This window comes from Lynx rufus, unplaced genomic scaffold (assembly GCF_022079265.1).
Source record: "Lynx rufus isolate CCGP_SWC_20201006 ecotype Redwood Valley unplaced genomic scaffold, mLynRuf1.p SCAF_6, whole genome shotgun sequence".
NCBI lineage: Eukaryota > Metazoa > Chordata > Mammalia > Carnivora > Felidae > Lynx > Lynx rufus.
Genome location: NW_025814878.1, coordinates 71425690 through 71447470, shown reverse-complemented (window position 1 = coordinate 71447470; position 21781 = coordinate 71425690). Strand labels below are relative to the sequence as shown.

Here is a 21781-nt window from a genome sequence, read left to right as displayed (position 1 = left end):
GAGGTGGTGGTGATGTGCTGACAAGATGTGGGAGTGAACACACAGGAATGGATGGATTAGCCAGACATTTAAGAGAAAAATTCAGGGTGCCTGGGTGGCTCAGTCGGTTAAGCAGTTAAGTAAGCATCCTACTCTTGATTTCGGCTCAGGTCATGGTCTCACAGTTCGTGAGATCAAGCCCCACATCAGGCTCCTCACTAGGCTTGAAGACTGCTTAAGATTCTTTCTCCGCCCCTCCCTGCTCACTTGTGTGCATGTGCGCTCTCTTTCTCTCTCTCTCAAAATAAATTAAAAAAAAAAAATCAGACCTAGTAATAGTTTGGTAAGGGTAATAAGTGATCACAAACATTTTTTGAATGTTTATTTACAAACTGGCAGGTACTAGGGGCGCCTGGGTGGCTCAGTCGGTTGAGCGGCCGACTTCGGCTCAGGTCACGATCTCGCAGTCCGTGAGTTCGAGCCCCGCGTCGGGCTCTGTGCTGACAGCTCAGAGCCTGGAGCCTGCTTCAGATTCTGTGTCTCCCTCTCTCTGATCCTCCCCCGTTCATGCTCTGTCTCTCTCTGTCTCAAAAATAAATAAATGTTTAAAAAAAATCAAACTGGCAGGTACTAAACCACGTGCTTTAGATATACTGTTTTACTTAATTCTCATAGCAACTGTAAAATGTAGGAACTATTGTTATCTCCATTATACTTATCAGGAAACTGAGGTTTTAGAGAGGTTAAATAACTTGCCAAGCTAGTAAGTGGCTGAACCTTAGTTGACTCATGGCCAGTACTCTTAACCACTATTCTGAAGTGGATGTAGGGGCAGTGCCAAGGAAAGATGGAGAAGATCCCAAGGATCACCCCTAGATTTCCGTCTTCTGATTTGATGAATGGTGATGTCATTTACTGAAGCAAGGAACAGTGGGTGAGGCCCAGCTTTGTAGCAGCAGAACAATTAGTTTGTATCTTCTGTAATCTTCAATAATATCCCTTTTTAGTCACTAAGAAGTAATCTCATTCAAGTTCACGTTATGCTCTGGCAAAGTCCCCAAGCAATTCATGATATGTACAACTTTTGTTTCCTTAAACTAAACCCAAAAATATGTTTGATGATTGTACTTATCCAGTCTTTGTAGGAAGGGGACGATTAATTCAGTCCAGCTCTATTCCAGTACCTGGTCCATTTTTGTTTATATTATAACTTATTGTCTTCTCCCTTAGATTACAAACTATCTTTTTGTTCCTGGTACACAATACAGTGTCTGCCATGTAACATAGGTTCAGTAACTGTTAAAAGAATGTAAGATTAATGGTAACCATTTAAATAGCATTTTACACATTTCACATAGAAATTTCACATTCATGATTATTGAACAGATGACCTATTAGAATTTATTTCTAGTTTTTAAAATGTCTCATTCCTTGCCTCATTTAGACATTAGGAAAGTGATTTCGTGAAGCAGATTGAATAAATTGTCAGTTGTTTGAAAATAGGGATATAGATGTTAGAGATTTGTGCTATATGCATATTTTGCCCTCAAAAACCAAATCTTTGCATACAGCAAGTAATTCTTAATGAATGAGTTTATTTTTAATGTTTTAATTTTATTTTTGAGAGAGAGAGCACAAGCTGGGGAGAGTCAGAGAGAGAGGGAGACAGAGGATCTGAAGCAGGCTCTGCACTGTCAGCGCAGATGAGGGGCCCAAACTCATGAACCATGAGATAGTGACCTCAGCTGAAGTCAGATGCTTAACTGACTGAGCCACCCTGGTGCCCCGAGTTTATTTTAATATATTCATTAGAACTGTACCAGTATTCCCTATTGATTATCATAGAAATATGAATCAGTTGTAGAAACTGCTCTAAGATTCAGCCGAACGTGTAGAGTAAGTTTTGAATCATGTAATCTAAACTGACGTCTCTCAATGTGGCCATTTCTAATTTTTGATTTCTAATATATGCATTTAATCACTTAGCCTTTGCTGTTTTTAATCACTACCAGGTATCATCAGTGTCTCTTGAAAATCCTACTGAAGTATTTGAAGATGGAGAAAACCCACCAAGCAGTCGATCATCAGAGAGTGGATTTACTGAGTTTATACAGTACCAAGCAGACCGAAGTGATGATATCGACAGAGACCTGAGTCAGGGGCAGGGGACAGCTGCCATTCCCATCGGTAGCACATCCTCTGAGACCGAAACGGCTTCCACCGTAGGATCTGAAGAAACCATCATCCAGGCCCCTTCCATAGTCACCCAGGGGACAGCACCCCGAAGTGGGAAGACAGCCCAAAAAACTGCAATGCAATGTTGCTTGGAGTATGTCCAGCAGTTTCTCACTAGACTTATCAACCTCTACATCATTCAGGGCAACTCTTTTTCTCAGGCTTTGGCTACAGAGCATTCAGGGGATCTCAGTAGAGAGCAAGAAGAGACTTCAAAATGGGATAGGGATTCCCATGGAGATGTAAAGGAGAGAAACATAAGTAAACAGAAAACTTCAAAAGAATACCTTTCCGCCTTCCTTTCTGCCTGCCAGCTCTTCCTGGAGTGCTCCAGTTTCCCAGTTTACATTGCTGAGGGGAACCATACTTCAGACCTACATTCTGAGAAGTCTGAGACTGGTAAGGTCATCTTGGTTTTATTTATATTTGAATCTTTTTTATAGCATGCTTTTTATTTACTTCTTTTTTTAAAGCACTCAGAATTAAAACTAAGATTTTTTTTTTAGCCAGTTAATTTTTTAAAGTGTTATTTTAATTTGTAGATTTTTTAAAATTATTTATTATTTTGAGAGAGCGCAAAAGTAGGGGAGGGACAGAGAGAGAGAGAGAATCCCAGGTAGGCTCTGCATGATAGGTGCAGTGCCCAATGCAGGGCTTGAACTCACGAACTCTGAGATCATGACCTAAGCTGAATTCAGATGCTTGACTTGACTGTACCACCCCTAATTTTTTTAGGCACCCCTAGTATTTTTAATGAAATATTGTCTTTATGGGGAGATAATACATGTTGGCATATTGGAAAATTTTGTGATTTTGAAGTCTTTCACAGTGTACTTACAAGTGAGTTGAAGGTAAGAAGGAAATTAACTTCTTTCTCTGGAGAAAAGTAACATATCATTTAGATCCATTGGTTTCCTTTATTAAGACTAATATCATAAGTGTTTACCATTATTTATATTTTTATATATGCACACAGAGTGCAGTGAGTGAGTACTACATAATATCTGTTGATTAATATACTGTTTTTTAGGACAGGGGAATACATTGTATTATGTGGCATAAGAAAATTACATACTAAAAAAGTTTATGGGATTCTTGTTGCTGCTTTATTTTCTTAAAGCTCCAGTCTAGGTGAGAAACCTTGGTTTTACTAACAGATCAAGGCCTAAAGGTGTTGAGAAGAGGTGCTTTGTTTTGAAATGTACCTGGACGTTGGTGTATGTGTGAAAGGTTTAGTGCGATGAACTCCATCTTCCATCTTTTGTTTCAGACTGGGAGCACGTGCAGCCTCCGCTGTGGCTCCAGACCCTGATGAACGCTTGCAGCCAAGCAAGCGATTTCAGTGTGCAGAGTGTTGCTATTTCATTAGTCATGGACCTGGTGGGACTGACTCAGTCTGTGGCCATGGTCACTGGGGAGAACATCAACAGTGTGGAGCCTGCACAGCCCTTAAGTCCAAACCAGGGACGAGTGGCGGTAGTTATTAGACCTCCCCTCACTCCAGGCAATCTGAGATACATTGCTGAGAAGACTGAATTTTTCAAGGTAAATTCTGGAGAATACATGCATGACTAAGGTGGTACTTGACTTAGATTGCTTACCAGAGATCTGAAAGATGATAATCAGGCTTCGTTGAATACCTGTTAATATTACAATGTCTAGAAAAAGATACCACACTTCATCTGTACTGCTTTGCCAATCTTGTCCCCAGTTTTGCTAGAGGGAAAAAGGATGAGAGGAGATGAGGATGAGGTTAGGGAAGGCAAGTATTAAGGCTCCAAAGCCACAGAAGGAGTAATTTCAGCTAAAAAAGAGGTTAAGTCCATTTATACAATAAAACTTATTTCGACATGACATGCTTATGACACTTTTGCTTTTCGTAGAGTATAATCTCAGCTCTCCAAAACTCCCAGGAAAAATTTTTCTGACTCTGTATTGTTTGATTATCATCTGTGGTATATGATGCCATTCAGAGGAAAAAAAAAATGTACAGTTTTTGATTTTTATCACAGCAGTATAGATGATACCCTCTACATAGAAAGAACATTAAGTATATTGGATTGTATTACATCTTAGGCAGGTAGATGCTTTATATATAAAAAAATTTTGCTTTAATTTTATCTCAATTCAAGTCATTGTGCCCCACCAGATAGTTCTTTCTGCTAAAGTTGGTTTCTGTAACAACGGTATGACAGTAAACCCTGAAAATGGTTACGTTTTTATTAATGCTATCATAGATCATCAAGTGCTTTGTTAACACGTGTAGCTCTAAAATACATACAACCTATTTTATATAAGCTTAAGTAATTTGGATATTTGAACTGTAAATTATATTTTACTTTGTAACATATAACCATAAATATCGTATTCAATGTGAGATTTGTATCCTCTTAAGGATAATGTATTCTAGCAGCACTTTACTAAGTGTCACTAAAATAGTAAAGTGGGGTCTTCTCTGGGCCCTGCAGAAAATTCTTCCATGTTTGATGTTTAAAATAAGTATCATTAGGGAGGGATCTTAAAAGAATAAAAATAATCATTAAAGGTCTATCATAAGAGGTTCTAACGACCTCGGTGCCCAAAAAGTGAGCACATGGAAAGCTATACTTTTAAGTCTCATCCTTGTAGCATAAGGAACATTGAAGACCTTCAATGGCATTCAGAGGCTTGTTTGTACCTAACAGGAAATGCTTATTAAATAAGTTTTAATGTATGGTTTGGTAACACTGTCACTTTGACAATCTTTTTCTGTAGCATGTAGCTTTAACATTGTGGGATCAGCTGGGAGATAGGACACCTCAGCACCATCAGAAAAGTGTGGAACTGTTTTATCAACTACATAACTTGGTTCCTTCTTCTAGCATCTGTGAGGATGTTATAAGTCAGCAGTTAACCCATAAAGATAAGGTAAATTCTTTTTTCATCTTGACCCACCCCCACCTACCCGACTCCCATTATACCAAAAGGTAAATTAAAGAAACTGTAGGAAAATTATTGTAGCTAGTATCTGATTAGAGATTGTGTAAATTCATTCGTAGAGTATATGGTCTTCATATATTTAAAACAAATTTGTTCTGTCCTTTTTAATTTTATTTATTTAATTTAATTTAATTTTATCTTATCTTATTTCTTTTTATTTTATTTTTTTGAGAGAGAGTGCACACACCCAAGTGGGGTGGGACAGAGGGAGAGAGAGAATCTTAAGCAGGCTCCGTGCCCAGTATAGAGCCCAATGTGGGGCTCGGTCCCACAACCCTGAGTCATTACCTGAGCAGAAATCACTAGTTACATGCTCATCCTACTGAGCCACATAGGCACCCCATTGTGTCCTTTAGAAGAAAGTTCTTTGCAAAAGCATCAGTAATATGAAAAATCTAGTAACCCAAAATCAAATACTAGGTTTATTTCTTGGTTCAGGACACCATCTGTAGGCAGTGATGATTAAAGTTGTTGCTGGTCCAAGTTCTTAGACCATTTAAAGAGGAAGCAGTAGCCTTGGTTATGGAACTATGCATACATTAACTGATGTTTGTGAAATGATGTATATGTGAAGTTACATTTATAAGCCATAGAATGCTAATATATGAGATTATATTATTTGTATTATAGTATCCAAAATAAGGATTTTGTATCCCAATGTACATGAAATGGTCGATAAGTCAGTGAGAGTAAAGGTGATAGAGTCATTGGTATGCCTGAGAAGCTGGAACTTTCAATCTGGTTGATCTCTTTGGGAAAGTTTAATGAAGTGTGTGATCTTCCCATGCCTTCTCTGTAACATAAATCAAAGATTTTATTGAACAGCTTTTAGAGGTGTATCACCCTAATTTTTAAGAACTCTAAATGCAAGTGAGTTTGAGTCATTCAGAAAGGCATAGTGTTAAGTAAATGAAGCTTTTGTTCAGGAAGGAAGTGGCAAATGAAGGAGAAAACGAGAGGCATGAAAGTTTATTGCAAGAAAAATGTTAAAATTCTATTTCTGCTTCAACACATTTTCTCAATTTTTTAGGAATAAAATGTTTAATAAAGACTTGCATTTAATTTGTTTACATTAAGTGTAAATCTAGGACAAATTATATACCTATTGTGTAACATTTCTAAAGGAATACTAACTTCTGAATAAAGGTATTATACATCCATGAAAAAAAATTAAGATACCATTACTTTTTAATATGTTGATGTATAAACATGGGCTTCATAGGAAAAGCATGTATTACACCCGTAGAAAAAAAGGAAGCTCCCCTCAAAGTGATCACAAACAATTGAGACCGTTACAGTCCCTGATTTTGGAGGGCTTTTACTTGAAGAATTCTACAGATGCTACAGGAACACTATGAAAAGCTTGATAACTTCACAGTTTCTACCTGATTTATATTCACATATGTTCATTATCTAACACCAAGTGCTGGTCTTTCTAAATCATTTATTTTTCCATTCTGTCCATTGTTACCATAACACTTAACATTTTCCAAATAATCTCAAAATGATGTTTTTCTTATAGAAGTAATTTTTTAGGTGTCTAAATTTTTGAATCTAATAAGCCAGCTTTATAAGTAGTGATCAATTCATTTGAGATAATATATAATTTCTGGGAACAAAAGTAAATTGTAGGGTATAATAAAATAAATTTTGACTACTAAGTATTTTTATTAAAAAAGGGAAAAATGCTTCCGAGACTGAAGATATTATAATATGCACATTATTAGCTCTTTCCATCCCCGTTACATAATAATCTAGAAAACTGGTTACCTAGTCTAAACTAAATAATAACGATTTCTGAGGTAGTGTGAGATGACTTTTTAGGTTTAATATTTCTAAGTTTTTTTTTTACATTTCTACTTTCATAAAAATAGTTTTATTGTGTGGTGTGTTGAGTACTGTGAACATCGAACCTAATACTGTCTCTTAAATTGCTATTTTGATTTTGATAAAATCACTTAATATCTTCAAGGGAGAAAAAAATAATTTCATCTCCCATATTCCTCCTCAGAAAATAAGGATGGAAGCACATGCAAAGTTTGCAGTTCTTTGGCATCTGACAAGGGATCTCCATATAAATAAGTCGTCATCTTTTGCACGTTCTTTTGACAGGTTGGTTACATTTGATACTCGGATTTTACAGTCAGGTATTTCAGTGTCTCTTTTCTTGAATCCTCTGCCTAATTTGGCAGAGGTGCAAGATAGTAATTTACAGATATTATAAAGAGAGCTTATAAATTATTTTTTAAAAAATCTAAGCTATATTAAAATGCATGGCTTTGAAGCACCCAGATCCCCTTTCTTTTACTGGATGAATATTCAACAAGACCCCTGCTATGTGCCAGGCAGCATTCTAGGTATCAGGGATACAGCAATGGGTCTGTATTCACAGAGAAATTTCAACATAAACAGTAGATGATGTAACTGTTTCTCTAACAGTTATTTTCAGTCTTCTGCCTGAACTGGACATCATAAGTCTAAAGCTAAAATATACACCCCTTCCATGGATTCAGAGAACCTGCAGCTGCCTGAGAGTAGTTTTGCTACTTGTCTACACCACTCGAGATGACTCATCCCCCAAATATGAGGTTTGCCTTAACTTCCAAGGAGATGCTATGTATAGGTAGACTGAGATACTGGCCCAGGATAGCAGTCTCACCACCATAGAGGAGGCCACAGATCTGACTCTGCTTAAAGCCCAGCCCAGGATCAGATATGTGCTTTACTGGACATTATTCAGACATTACTTTTTCAACATCACCATTTTTAAATGATTTGGTATTGAACTAGTACAATGAACTATGCCCTTGGCCTAGGTACTTTACAAATACCATCTCTCATTTGGTGACTGCCTTTTCTCATCATCCAAGTGAGGCACTGAAGGACCAGAGAAATAAGTGGCTTGCCCAAGACCACACATGATGTAGAGCTGATAGCCCAGATTTGAATCTCAGGTTTTCAGATTCCAAGCCACACCTCCATAACTTTCACAGAAGTTCTTTCTTTGAGTTAAGCACACAGGTTTGCCTCATAAAGAGATTGGGCACAGAAGAGCATGAAGTAGTGTTAACTTGCACAGAGTTCAGTATTTGGTGATATGAGCAGGAGTACATTGGTGAAACAAAACTAAGTTTTTTTTTCTCCCTTGTTCATTAGTACTTATCTTATAAAAGTAATGTATGCTTGGGAAATTAAAACACAAGTATATAAGAAAAGGGAAAAGACGATTTTCTCCTTTTTCATATCTACTGAGACTGTAGGGATTAAGATTATTAAAATGATGTGGTCAGAAGTTTTTCTGAAGTATGATTACTTTTAAAAAGTTAATTAAAAATAAAACTTACAGTAATGTTGGTTTAAGAAAAACTAGAGTGTGACAATTAAAGTAGATGTTTTGTTCTTTGTTTTAATTATTGGTGTTTATTGTAGGTCACTGTTCATCATGTTAGATAGCCTTAACAGTCTTGATGGTTCTACCAGCTCTGTGGGACAAGCCTGGCTGAACCAAGTGCTACAAAGACATGATATTGCAAGAGTTTTGGAACCATTGCTATTGCTCCTGCTTCATCCCAAAACTCAGAGGGTTTCAGTGCAGCGTGTACAAGCAGAACGCTATTGGAATAAGGCTCCCTATTATCCCGGAGAAGAGAGTGACAAGCATTTCATGCAAAATTTTGCCTGCAGCAATGGTGAATATCACATGGAAGTAGAACAGCTTTATTTAGAATTAAGTTATTAAAATGAAATGAGAAGTGAACACAGTAGTGATTGGCAACAGTGAGGTTTTCTCCATGGACTTATTTTCTCCCATCCATGTGTACTGGCAGTGCTCACGTGGGCCCATGCCAGAATGTACTTCATCAATGGTCATCTTAGAGGACTTGGATTTCTCTTATCAGTTGACTCTTTCAAGGAAGGAGTCAGCACAGCTTTCAGAGACAGTCTTCAATTTTGATGGAAATACTTTTAGAGTTTAATGAGCAATTTTGGTTTTGCGAGGTTCTAGAGATACTTCACTGAGAATATATAAAAAGCTTGTAATGCCCATTTGTATTTCATGAGTCATTTTCCTCATCTGTGAAATGGGAATAGTAGTACCCACCTTTCCAGGCTTCATTGTGAACATAACACGTAGTCCTGTTTGTGACTGCAAACAAATGCCTACAAATGTTTAGGGCAGACTGGCCTATCATAAGTGTTAGTTAGATGTTCACTATTATTACTTGGAAGTCCACATTTTACAAATTGTCGAGTGAGGACATCTACAATACGGTGATAATGGGTCCTTAGATTAACTTATTATACTTTAGGGACAAAAGATTCTCACAAAACTCATTCATATCTTGACAAATAATCCTGTGAGGTCAGTAATAAAAAGGTCATTTTACTGAGTAGGTAGAGATGCTTAGCGGGCCAGGGCTTTCTCAAAGTCCCATGGCTGCTGTGTGATGAAGCTGCAGCTACACTGTCATGCCCCCATTTCATCTTTAATGTGTTTCTACAGAGTATGGACAGAGCCCTCTATAGAGCCTGACTTTCCACTGCTTCCCCTGAGTCTTCTCAGAGCATGTTCTACTCTGCCTATTGCCTGAACTTCTTTCTGCTAGCCCTTTACCCGCTGCCATTCCTGCCTGTCTGCTGAATTCTCACCTTTCCTCCGAGATTGATCTCCTTACCTGTAGGGTCATGATGCTTTCCCTGAATTCTATAACATTTGCTTTGTAATACTCATATGGAACTAAGCCTTTTGCTCTTTCTTAAAAGAATGCCATCAGCACTGTATGCTCTCCAAAAAGTACAGAAATGGATGAATATATTTGTGATCCCCTACCAAGTTCAAACTCTAGAGAGAACAATGATGTCTTTTCTTTCTCTCACCCTCATTGTCTCTTGATTTAGGGCCTTACTTATAATTCATAAATGTTGAATATTGATAATGTTGATAATTTGTAAATATTGAATTTTATTGAAATCAAGCTTATATGTGTGTGTGTGTGTATATATAGACATATATGTATGTGTGTATATATATACATATCAACTACTGAAGTATTTGAATTCTTATAAATAAAATAATTAAGGGAAATATTACACAGGGAGAAAAAAATAAAATTTTGAACTGCAGTAAAAAAAAAAAAAAGATACCTTATTTGGGAGTAAGGGCAAATTTTGATATTGTAGCTGTTTTTAATGTGTTGTTTTATTTAATTCAATTAAATAATACTCCTTCTATTGTTGAGTTGTCTTTACTAAATTCTAGTTAATAGTCATCTACATAATTTTCTAACTTAAAGGGTCTAAAATAGTAAAAAAATGTAATTTTCGTAGGAAGGTATAAGGTGATGAAGCTAATGCTTAAGAATCTTGAGTTCAGTCTACATTTCAATCATTTTAATGTATTTTATCTTTTTCCTTCTTTACTATTTTTCTCATATGCCAGTAAGCCAAGTACAACTCATTGCATCTAAAGGAAGTGGTGAAAAGCCACTCACTATGGACGAAATAGAGAACTTTAGTCTCACTGTTAATCCATTGAGTGACAGACTTTCCCTTCTAAGTACCAGCAGTGAGACAATTCCAATGGTTGTATCTGATTTTGATCTTCCAGACCAACAGATAGAAGTGCTTCAGAGTTCCGACTCTGGATGCTCACAGTCCTCTGCTGGGGACAACTTGAGTTACGAAGTAGATCCTGAAAATGTGAACACCCAAGAAGATTCTCAAGTGCCAGGTGCAAGCTCCCCAGATGATGATGTTCAGCAGGTAGTGTTTGACCTGATATGTAAAGTCGTAAGTGGCCTCGAAGCAGAATCTGCATCATTGACATCTCAGTTAGAAATGGAAGCTGTGCCCCCAGAGCACAGTGATGTAGGTCCAGGCGAGGAGGCCCTTAAAACTGACGAGCAGTCTGCTCCGCAGGGTCAGAGTGCTTTGCTGAGTAACGACAGTTCTCAGTTGCTGGCTGTGTCTGCAGAGGGAGACCGTGAGTGTGTGGCAAATGGAATCTCCAGAAATAGTTCCTCACCTTGTATTTCAGGAACCACACAGATTCTCCAGGACTCTAATGTTGCTTCCATAGAAACTAAATCCAGGCAGAGGAGTCACAGCAGTATTCAGTTCAGCTTCAAAGAAAAGTTATCAGAAAAAGTCTCTGAGAAAGAGACCATTGTTAAGGAGTCAGGTAAACAACCGGGAGCAAAACCTAAAGTAAAACTTGCCAGAAAAAAGGATGACGACAAGAAAAAAGCTTCAAATGAAAAACTCAAACAAACCAGTGTATTCTTCAGCGATGGTCTGGATTTAGAGAACTGGTACAGCTGTGGAGAAGGAGAGATTTCTGAAATTGAGAGTGATATGGGTTCTCCAGGATCACGGAAATCTCCCCATTTCAACATCCACCCACTCTATCAGCATGTGCTTCTGTATCTCCAGTTGTATGATTCATCAAGGACTCTGTATGCTTTTTCTGCCATCAAAGCCATCTTGAAAACTAACCCTATTACTTTCGTAAATGCCATTTCAACCACTAGTGTAAATAATGCATATACCCCTCAGTTGTCTCTGCTTCAGAATCTCTTGGCCAGACACCGGATTTCTGTTATGGGCAAAGACTTTTATAGTCACATTCCAGTAGACTCTAATCATAACTTCCGGAGTTCTATGTATATAGAAATTCTTATTTCCCTCTGCTTATATTACATGAGAAGCCATTACCCAACTCACGTCAAGGTCACTGCACAAGATTTAATGGGCAATCGAAACATGCAGATGATGAGCATAGAAATTTTGACACTTCTCTTTACTGAGCTGGCAAAAGTAATAGAAAGCTCAGCAAAGGGTTTCCCTAGTTTTATCTCTGACATGTTATCTAAGTGCAAAGTTCAGAAAGTGATTCTTCACTGTTTGCTGTCATCTATCTTTAGTGCACAGAAATGGCATAGTGAGAAAATGGCAGGTAAAAACATGGTTGCCGTGGAAGAAGGTTTCTCAGAAGACAGCCTTATCAATTTCTCAGAGGATGAATTTGACAATGGCAGCACACTCCAGTCACAGCTTCTTAAAGTGCTTCAGAGGCTCATTGTTCTAGAACACCGGGTAATGACTATCCCCGAAGAGAATGAAACGGGTTTCGATTTCGTCGTATCTGACCTGGAACACATCAATCCCCATCAGCCCATGACTTCTCTTCAGTATTTGCATGCTCAGCCAATTACATGTCAAGGCATGTTCCTCTGTGCAGTAATACGAGCTTTGCATCAACACTGTGCTTGTAAGATGCACCCACAGTGGATTGGTTTAATCACATCTACTCTGCCTTACATGGGAAAAGTTCTACAGAGAGTGGTTGTTTCTGTGACACTACAGCTTTGCAGAAATTTAGATAATCTAATTCAGCAGTACAAATATGAAACAGGATTATCTGATAGTAGGTAAGCATTGATTTTTAACTTTATCATGGACATTTTTCACATTAGGACTACTTAATCATCCAGAAAGTCCGTTATAATTTGAGTACATAAATTAATGGTATCAATAGGTTACAAATAGTATATTATTTTCACGAAGAAGGAAACTCACCCTGAGGAAGAGTGTCAATAAAAGAATTAAGTATGGAAAGGAGGAGGAAGATTTAAAGAGGACTTTTTTCTCCTAAGGGAAGAAACATTAATTTAGATGTTCTTGAACGAGCTGGCGAAAATAATACAAAGCCCAGCAAAGGGTTTCCCTAGTTTTATATGATAAATTATCTAAGTAGAAATTAATTGCACACTAAAATTAATTTTAAATTAAAAATAATTGCTTTCCTGTCTGATTTTATTTCTTGTTTCTGATCTTCATGGTTTAGTGGTGAATTCCACCTGTATCCCCGTGTTCAATTAGTCTGTCAGAAATTAGTCAAATGTTTCATTGACTAGTATTTATTTAATCTCCTGTATAACCTTAGCTATTACATGTAAAATATAAGAAAATTGCCTTTATCAGTTAATATTGATATGCCTGCTGTTACACAGTTGCTAGAGATTTACTAGCTATATTTATTTGCTTCATATTGAATTTGTTTAGCCAAAGAACTCTAGTACAACTCACTCACTTCATAGATTGGGATGTAAAAGCTTCTAATTTATGCTCTTAGTCATTTATTTATGTAATCTTTATTGAGCACCTACTCTGTGCCTAGCACATGCTGGACATTTACCATTGATTAAAACATGAATTTTTCTTTCACAGAACTTGTGTTCAACTGAGTACATTTTATTTCAGGCCTCTGTGGATGGCATCAATCATTCCACCAGATATGATTCTTACTCTTTTAGAAGGGATCACAGCCATTATTCATTACTGTTTGTTGGATCCTACTACTCAGTATCACCAAGTAAGACTGCACAAATATTTGATTCCTTTTTCCAGACTGAGGTCTAGTAAGTAGCCACTTATAAACTTCAGTAAGTGATATGTATTTTTCCCCTGACTTTAATAGCTTTTGGTCAACGTAGACCAAAAACACTTGTTTGAAGCCCGCAGTGGAATCCTCTCCATTCTTCACATGATCATGTCCTCTGTGACTTTGCTCTGGAGCATCCTGCATCAGGCTGATTCCTCAGAAAAGATGGCTGTTGCTGCCTCTGCGTCTGTCACCACTATTAATCTTGGAGCCACAAAGGTTAGACAATTCACACTTCATCTGTGGAGCTCAAGAGAACATTCAAGGACTTTCCTAAAGATTGTATTCAGCATCTCATGAAAAGATTGTATGCAGCATGCTGCATAAATTAATTAATTCTCAAATAATTTTAACTATTTCATTGAGAAATATATCACAAATTTCACCCATTTTAAGTGTATACAGTACAATGATTTTTTTTCTTAGTACATGGACAGTTTTCTAGTACATTGTCACCACAATTTTTGAACATGTTCATCACCACAAAAAGATTCCAGGGCCCATTTGCAGTCACTCCCTATTTTCATCACCAACTCCAACCAACCATTAACCTGTTTTCTCTACATATAGGTTTGGTTTTTTTGGACATTTTTTATAAATGAAATCACATGTTATTTAGTCTTTTGTATCTGGCTTCTTTTATGTGACATAATGTTTTTGAGGTTCGTTCATACATATTATAATTTTGTTCCCTTTCTTGAGGATTTTTAAAGTTGACATTTTAATATGCAAAGTCCTCCTGGAAAACAGTTTACCAATATGTACAGAGAACTTTAAAAATTTGGTAGTCTGACCTAGTAAGCTACTTTAGTAATCAGTTCTAAGGCAATTAAAATTAGGCAAAGATAGATATATTATAGATAGATGGATAGATAGATATCTTTATATATCTTTATAGCCTTATTTAGTGGCACAAAGATCCTAAACAGTAAATAAGGAAAAGGTTACATTAACTCTTTTAGTGTTACATTATGTAGCTACTAATAATTGCACTTTTTTTTTAGTTTTTTTTTTTTATGTATTTACTTATTTTTTGAGAGAGAGCACAAGTCAGGGAGGGGCAGAGAGAGGAAACACAGAATCTGAAGCAGGCTCCAGGCCCTGAGCTTTCAGCACAGAGCCCGATGCGGGGCTCGAACTCAAGAGCTGTGAGATCATGACCTGAGCTGAAGTCGGACGCTCAACTGACTGAGCCACCCAGGGGCCCCTAATAATTGCAGTTTTGAAAAAATCTTAGTGGATGGAAAATGTATAAAACTACTGAAACTAGCATGTCACATAATTGAATAAATCTTATGTTTATAATTCCATGAAAAATTATATGCAGAAAAAAGAAATTAATGTAGTAATAGTGATTATCTCAGGATGATGTGATTAATGGTTGAGTTTAAAATTTTTTTTTTCTCATACTCAGGCGTTTTCCAAATTTTCTACTTTATATTTAGAGGAAAATTATATTTCAAGGCATATTATTCAATTATTCAATTGAATAATATAATAATATGTCGAATTTGACAACTTTTGTCAAGTTACCTGTTCTTACTCCTTGACCTGACTCCCTAGATCTGGGAATAATGGGAACATTATGGGAATAATGGGAACTGAAATTGAGGGAAGGAGAAGAGTGGAAACTTTTCCACCATTAGAAAGTTTTATCTTGGGGCGCCTGGGTGGCGCAGTCGGTTAAGCGTCCGACTTCAGCCAGGTCACGATCTCGCGCTCCGTGAGTTCGAGCCCCGCGTCGGGCTCTGGGCTGATGGCTCAGAGCCTGGAGCCTGTTTCCGATTCTGTGTCTCCCTCTCTCTCTGCCCCTCCCCCGTTCATGCTCTGTCTCTCTCTGTCCCAAAAATAAATAAACGTTGAAAAAAAAAAAAAATTTTTTAAAAAAAAAATAAAAGAAAGTTTTATCTAAGTACTTAGGTTTAGATTAAACTTTGTTTTTCTTTTGTATAACTTTACTTTAAAAAAAAAACCCTTTTCTTTTTTAAAGGAATCGACATCAAATGTAATTGAACTTCATATATAGTGTTTTCCTATTATTTCTAGAGACTGTTGCATTTGGCTGATTAGCAGTTGTCATTATATAGTGTCAAATATAGAAATTTTCTTTTCCAATTAAAATGACCATGATTGCATCTCTTAACACTATTAAAATTTCCTCTACTGTTATTTAGGTAGCAAAACATGAAAGTATTATATATTATTTAAAAAAAAACAACTAAAATCCACTGGTCATTTGTTTAAATTGTTTTAGAACTTGAGACAACAGATCCTTGAATTATTGGGCCCCATTTCAATGAATCATGGTGTTCATTTTATGGCTGCTATTGCATTTGTGTGGAATGAAAGAAGACAAAACAAAACGACCACCAGGACCAAGGTATGTGTTCAGCCATTTGATATTTTTATTTTCGTTTGATAAGCATTTGGTGAGTACATGCCAATTTTCAAGTCTCCATTAATGGCAGTGGGGCTTGGGTGGGATGAGGAGTGGAAACAATAGTTTTTCTATAGGTTTAGATAATGATGTATTGCCCAAATGCCTTGAGTATAAAAATAATCATTTTGTGTAAAAAAAGAAATTAGTATGATATTAACTATATTTTAGAGGGAAAAGGTACATAACATAGTACACTATTACTGTACTAACTGTACTAACTGTATTAACATAGCACAGTGTATTTTTTAAATGTTTATCATTTAAGAATGATATGGAGAGTTTTCATCTTGACTAGTTTTTCATTAAGACATGATAGCTTAAGTAGTTTGTTTCTAAATGTAATTAGTATATTGGTTTAACTGGATTGTATATGTGAAATTGTTGCTTTGTGAGTTTGAAAGCTCAAAAGTGTTCTTTGTTGGAAATACATAGTGGCTCATTAGAATATTAGGCTATTAAATAATTAACATTCACATAAGATATATGATTTGTCTAGTTTAAGGTTTCTGATCTGTTATTTTTGTGCTGATTTCGCATTACATATATGTTGAAGTTTCAAAAGGAATAAAAGTAAAAGAACGTTGCTACTTAGGACATTTTTTTGCATGTGAGGATCCAGTAGCACATACTACATTAGACAGAACAGAAATCCTGGACTATTTACAATCAGCCAAGGACCTGTGGTTTAACAAGGCATATCAAACACATGCATTTTTCTCTGCTCTTCTTTCAAAACTGAGAGTAAAAGAATTTAAAAAGACATAAACCCACAATGACAGAACTTGAGGGAGTTGACCACAGAAAAATAAGTATCAACAAAATTTTCCAAGATGAAAAACAACAGATCTGTGTGGTAACAGATTTAGTAGAGAAAATTGATAGTCTATATTGCTGTAAAAAAGGAACCACTTGCCCCTGTAAAACTACAGATGGTCTCTGGAAGTAGAAGTCTTAGGTACTTTTTTTCTTAAATGTTTTTATTTATTTTTGGGAGACAGATCATGAGCAGAGTAGGGGCAGAGAGAGAGCGGGACACACACAATCAGGAGCATGCTCTGACAGCACAGAGCCTGACATGGGGCTCGAACTCTTGAAACTGTGAGATCATGACCTGAGCTGAAGTCAGACACTTAACTGACTGAGCTACCCAGGTGCCTCAGAAATGTCACATACTTCTGAAGACAAAGTGTTGGGATGGGGTGAAATCTGGAGGATTAATGAAAATTTATATAAGGAACAACTAGACCACTTCTAGATCCCTTTTCCCCAACCCAAGCCACCACCCACTCTCTTACCCTACCCAAGCAAGAAACTGGAGCCAAGTTTGCTCTGTGAAGACTTTGGTCAAGAAAGGCTCTGAACCTGAGAGCACAAGATTCACAGCGATAGACATTAGACTTTATGATGAAAACAGGGGCATTTGCAACAAGGTTACATACTGAAAAATGGGCATCAGCCTCACCCCAGTGAGGTGGCAGGAAGCAGTACTGCCCTTAGGTAGGAATTTTGAGGATTCACCTCTAGGAAAATGACCTGACCAAGAAAAAAGACCTATAGTTGCTGAAGTTTTTGAGTCTACTAACAAAACACTAGGCTGCACATTAATTTTGTATCCTGCGACTTTGCTGAATTCATGTATCAGTTCTAGCAGACTTTTGGTGGAGTCTGTCGGGATTTCTATGTATAATATCATGTCATCTGCAAAAGTGAAAGCTTGACTTCATCTTTGCCAATTTTGATGCCTTTCATTTCCTTTTGTTGTCTGATCGAAATCAGTTGCATTCTTATACACTAATAGTGAAGCAAAAGAAAGACAAAGAAACTGATCCCATTCACAATTGCACCAAGAATCATAAAATACCTAGGAATAAACCTAACCAAAGATGTAAAAGATCTGTATGCTGAAAGCTATAGAAAGCTTATGAAGGAAATTGAAGAAGATACTAAGGAATGGAAAAACATTCCATGCTTATGGATTGGAAGAATAAATATTGTTAAAATGTCAATACTACCCGGGGCGCCTGGGTGGCGCAGTCGGTTAAGCATCTGACTTCAGCCAGGTCACGATCTCTCGGTCCGGGAGTTCGAGCCCCACGTCGGGCTCTGGGCTGATGATGGCTCAGAGCCTGGAGCCTGTTTCTGATTCTGTGTCTCCCTCTCTCTCTGCCCCTCCCCCGTTCATGCTCTGTCTCTCTCTGTCCCAAAAATAAATAAACGTTGAAAAAAAATTAAAAAAAAAAAAAATGTCAATACTACCCAAAGCAATGTACACATTCAATGCAATCCCAATCAAAATTGCACCAGCATTCTTCTCAAAGCTAGAACAAACAATCCTAAAATTTGTATGGAACCACAAAAGACCCCAAATAGCCAAAGTAATTTTGAAGAAGACGACCAAAGCAGGAGGCATCACAATCCCAGACTTTAGCCTCTACTACAAAGCTGTAATCATGAAGACAGCGTGGTAGTGGCACAAAAACAGACACATAGACCAATGGAATAGAATAGACATTCCAGAATTGGACCCACAAAAGTATGGCAAACTAATCTTTGACAAAGTGGGAAAGAATATCCAATGGAAAAAAGTCTCTTTAACAAAGAGTTCTGGGAGAACTGGACAGCAACATGCAGAAGAATGAAACTAGAACACTTTCTTACACCACTCACAAAAATAAACTCAAAATGTATGAAGGACCCAAATGTGAGACAGGAAACCATCAAAACCCTAGAGGAGAAAGCAGGAAAAAACCTCTGTGACCTCAGCCACAGCAATTTCTTATTTGACACATCCCCAAAGGCAAGGGAATTAAAAGCAAAAATGAACTATTGGGACCTCATGAAGATAAAAGTCTTCTGCACTGCAAAGGAAACCATCAACAAAACTAAAAGGCAACCAACAGAATGGGAAAAGATATTTGCAATTGACATATCAGACAAAGGGCTAATATTCAAAATCTATAAAGAACTCACCAAACTCCACACCCAGAAAACAAATAATCCAGTGAAGAAATGAATAGACACTTCTCTAAAGAAGACATCCGGATGGCCAGCAGACACATGAAAAGATGCTCAATGTCACTCCTCATCAGGGAAATATAAATCAAAACCACACTGAGATATCACCTCATGCCAGTCAGAGTGGTTAAAATGAACAAATCAGGAGACTATAGATGCTGGAGAGGATGTGGAGAAACGGGAACCCTCTTGCACTGTTGGTGGGAATGCAAACTGGTGCAGCCACTCTGGAAAACTGTGGAAGTTCCTCCAAAAATTAAAAATAGATCTACCCTATGACCCAGCAATAGCACTGCTAAGAATTTACCCAAGGGATACAGGAGTGCTGATGCATAGAGGCACTTTACCCCAATGTTTATAGCAGCACTTTCAATAATAGCCAAATTATGGGAAGAGCCTAAATGTCCATCAACTGATCAATGGATAAAGAAGTTGTGGTTTATATATACAATGGGATACTACTTGGCAATGAGAAAAAATGAATTCTGGCCATGTGTAGCAATGTGGATGGAACTGGAGAGTGTTATGCTAAGTGAAATAAGTCATACAGAGAAAGACAGATACCATATGTTTTCACTCTTATGTGGATCGTGAGAAACTTAACAGAAGACTATGGGGAAAGGGGAGGGCAAAAAAGAGGGAGGGAGCCAAACCATAAGAGACTCTTAAAAACAGAATAAACTGAGGGCTGATGGGGGAGGGGGGTGATGGGTATTGAGGAGGGCACATTTTGGGATGACCACTGGGTGTTGTATGGAAACCAATTTGACAATAAATTTTATATTAAAAAATAAAAATGAATAACAAAGCAAAAAACAAAAACACTAGGCTGTAGTCACCACACAGGGAAGCCTCCCTACCCATCAGTCTTGCACATAAATGCTTGAATTCCCATCACTTTTTAATTCCTTTTTCAAAGGCAATAATAGTGTAGTTGTTAACAGCACAGACTTTGAAACCAGATCCGTGCGGTTCAAATCCTTACTTTAATCCCTAACTATATGACCCTGGAGAAGAAGTATACTACTTCATGAGGTTGTGAGAATTGGAAGAATATATTTATGTGGCACTTAGAGCAATGCCTGGCACTTAATAAGCACTCTGTAAATATTAGCTTTATTACTATTCCTCACATTTAAATATGAATAAAGAGCCAAGGATTACTGGTCACATGAAGAAAGTCTCTAATATGATAGACAATGAGAAAAACAACTAGATAAAGTCAAAAGAAACAATGCAAGTTACAGAATAACATTCAAGTGATAACAACAATGCCTTTCTAAGAGGGGAAGCTATGTGACATCCATGAAATAAGATTATAAGAAAGAGATTTGCAAAAATTAAAATTGTTCATGAATATAAAACTTTTTTTTTTTAATTTTTTTGATGTTGGGGCGCCTGGGTGGCTCAGTTGGTTGAGCGTCCGACTTCGACTCAGGTCAAGATCTCACAGCTCGTGAGTTTGAGCCCCGCGTCGGGCTCTTGTGCTGACAGCTCGGAGCCTGGAGCCTGCTTCGGATTCTGTCTCCCTCTCTCTCCACCCCTAACCTACTCGCATTCTGTCTCTGTGTCTCTCTTTTGAGAAAGAGACAGAGTGTGAGCTCTGTCAGCACAGAGCCCGATGTGAGGCTCAAAACCCACGAGCTGTGAGATCATGACCTGAGCCAAAGTCAGATGCTTAACTGACTGAGCCACCCAGGTGCCCCATCATGAATATAAAACAAAGCAGATAAATACTAGAAATAAAATATAAATTTAGAGATAGGGAAGTAGGGTAGAGATCAGAAAATTAGGAGAATGATACTGGAGGCTCAATATCTTTTTGCAGAAACAAAGAACAAAAAAATGACGGGGAAAAATTTAACGAAATAGTACAAGAAAATTTTCCAGAAATGAAGGAAATGAGTTTGCACAGACATTGTGAAAAAGATTTACTCAAAGATCAGCATGTAATGTCAGAACATTGGAGATAAAAGATCTGAAAATCTTCTTCGGAGAAAATACTGTTCCTATTCAGTGGAAAAATGATAAAACTTGTTAAGAGCAGCATTGGAAATTATGGGAAAATCAGTTTCAACTTATAACGCTAAACCCAAACTGTCACTCAAAGCGTTTTGAAACATGCAAAATCTATTTTTTTTTTAAAATTCATTACCATCAGTTCCCCCTCTCTCAGCACCTGGAAGATCCTCTCCATTAGAGGAGGAATAAACCAAGAAATAGGGGGATCCAAGCAATAGGGGTTCTGACACAGAAGGCTGACGGTCACAGAAAAGTTATCAAGATGTTACTATGCAAACCTACAGAGTACCAACCCAGAAAGAGAGCAGAAAGACCTCAAATAGATGTCTCAAGGAAAAAAAAAAAAAAAAAAAAAAGGCTACCTGGGTGGCTTGGTCAGTTAAGTGTCCGACTCTTGATTTCAGCTTAGCTCGTGATCTCACGGTTACTGAGGTCAAGCCCTACATGAGGGTCTGTGCTGACAGCATGGACCTTGCTTGGGATTCTTTCTCTCCCTTTCTCTCTGCCTCTCCCTGGTTTGTGTGGATGCATGCTTTCTATCTCTCCCTCTTGAAATAAACTTTAAAAAAAAAAAAAGGAAAAGGAAGAGGTAGAAGATTAATAATTACCTAATGTATTTTAATATGTAATGAGAGATTTACAGTTGTTAGAGCATTTGAGGATGAATT

General features: G+C 37.3%; 1 protein-coding gene across 1 annotated transcript in view; it reads left to right on the top strand.

The window, feature by feature from the left end:
* DOP1A (DOP1 leucine zipper like protein A) overlaps positions 1–21781 on the top strand; it is a 112903-nt gene that overhangs the window by 66697 nt on the left and 24425 nt on the right. Inside the window, exons 14-22 of the mRNA XM_047101322.1 lie at positions 1992–2613; positions 3485–3759; positions 4969–5121; positions 7205–7305; positions 8623–8882; positions 10634–12623; positions 13456–13567; positions 13673–13855; positions 15891–16016. Of these exons, the coding sequence (XP_046957278.1) occupies positions 1992–2613; positions 3485–3759; positions 4969–5121; positions 7205–7305; positions 8623–8882; positions 10634–12623; positions 13456–13567; positions 13673–13855; positions 15891–16016 (3822 nt within the window). The remainder of the gene's footprint in view (positions 1–1991; positions 2614–3484; positions 3760–4968; positions 5122–7204; positions 7306–8622; positions 8883–10633; positions 12624–13455; positions 13568–13672; positions 13856–15890; positions 16017–21781) is intronic.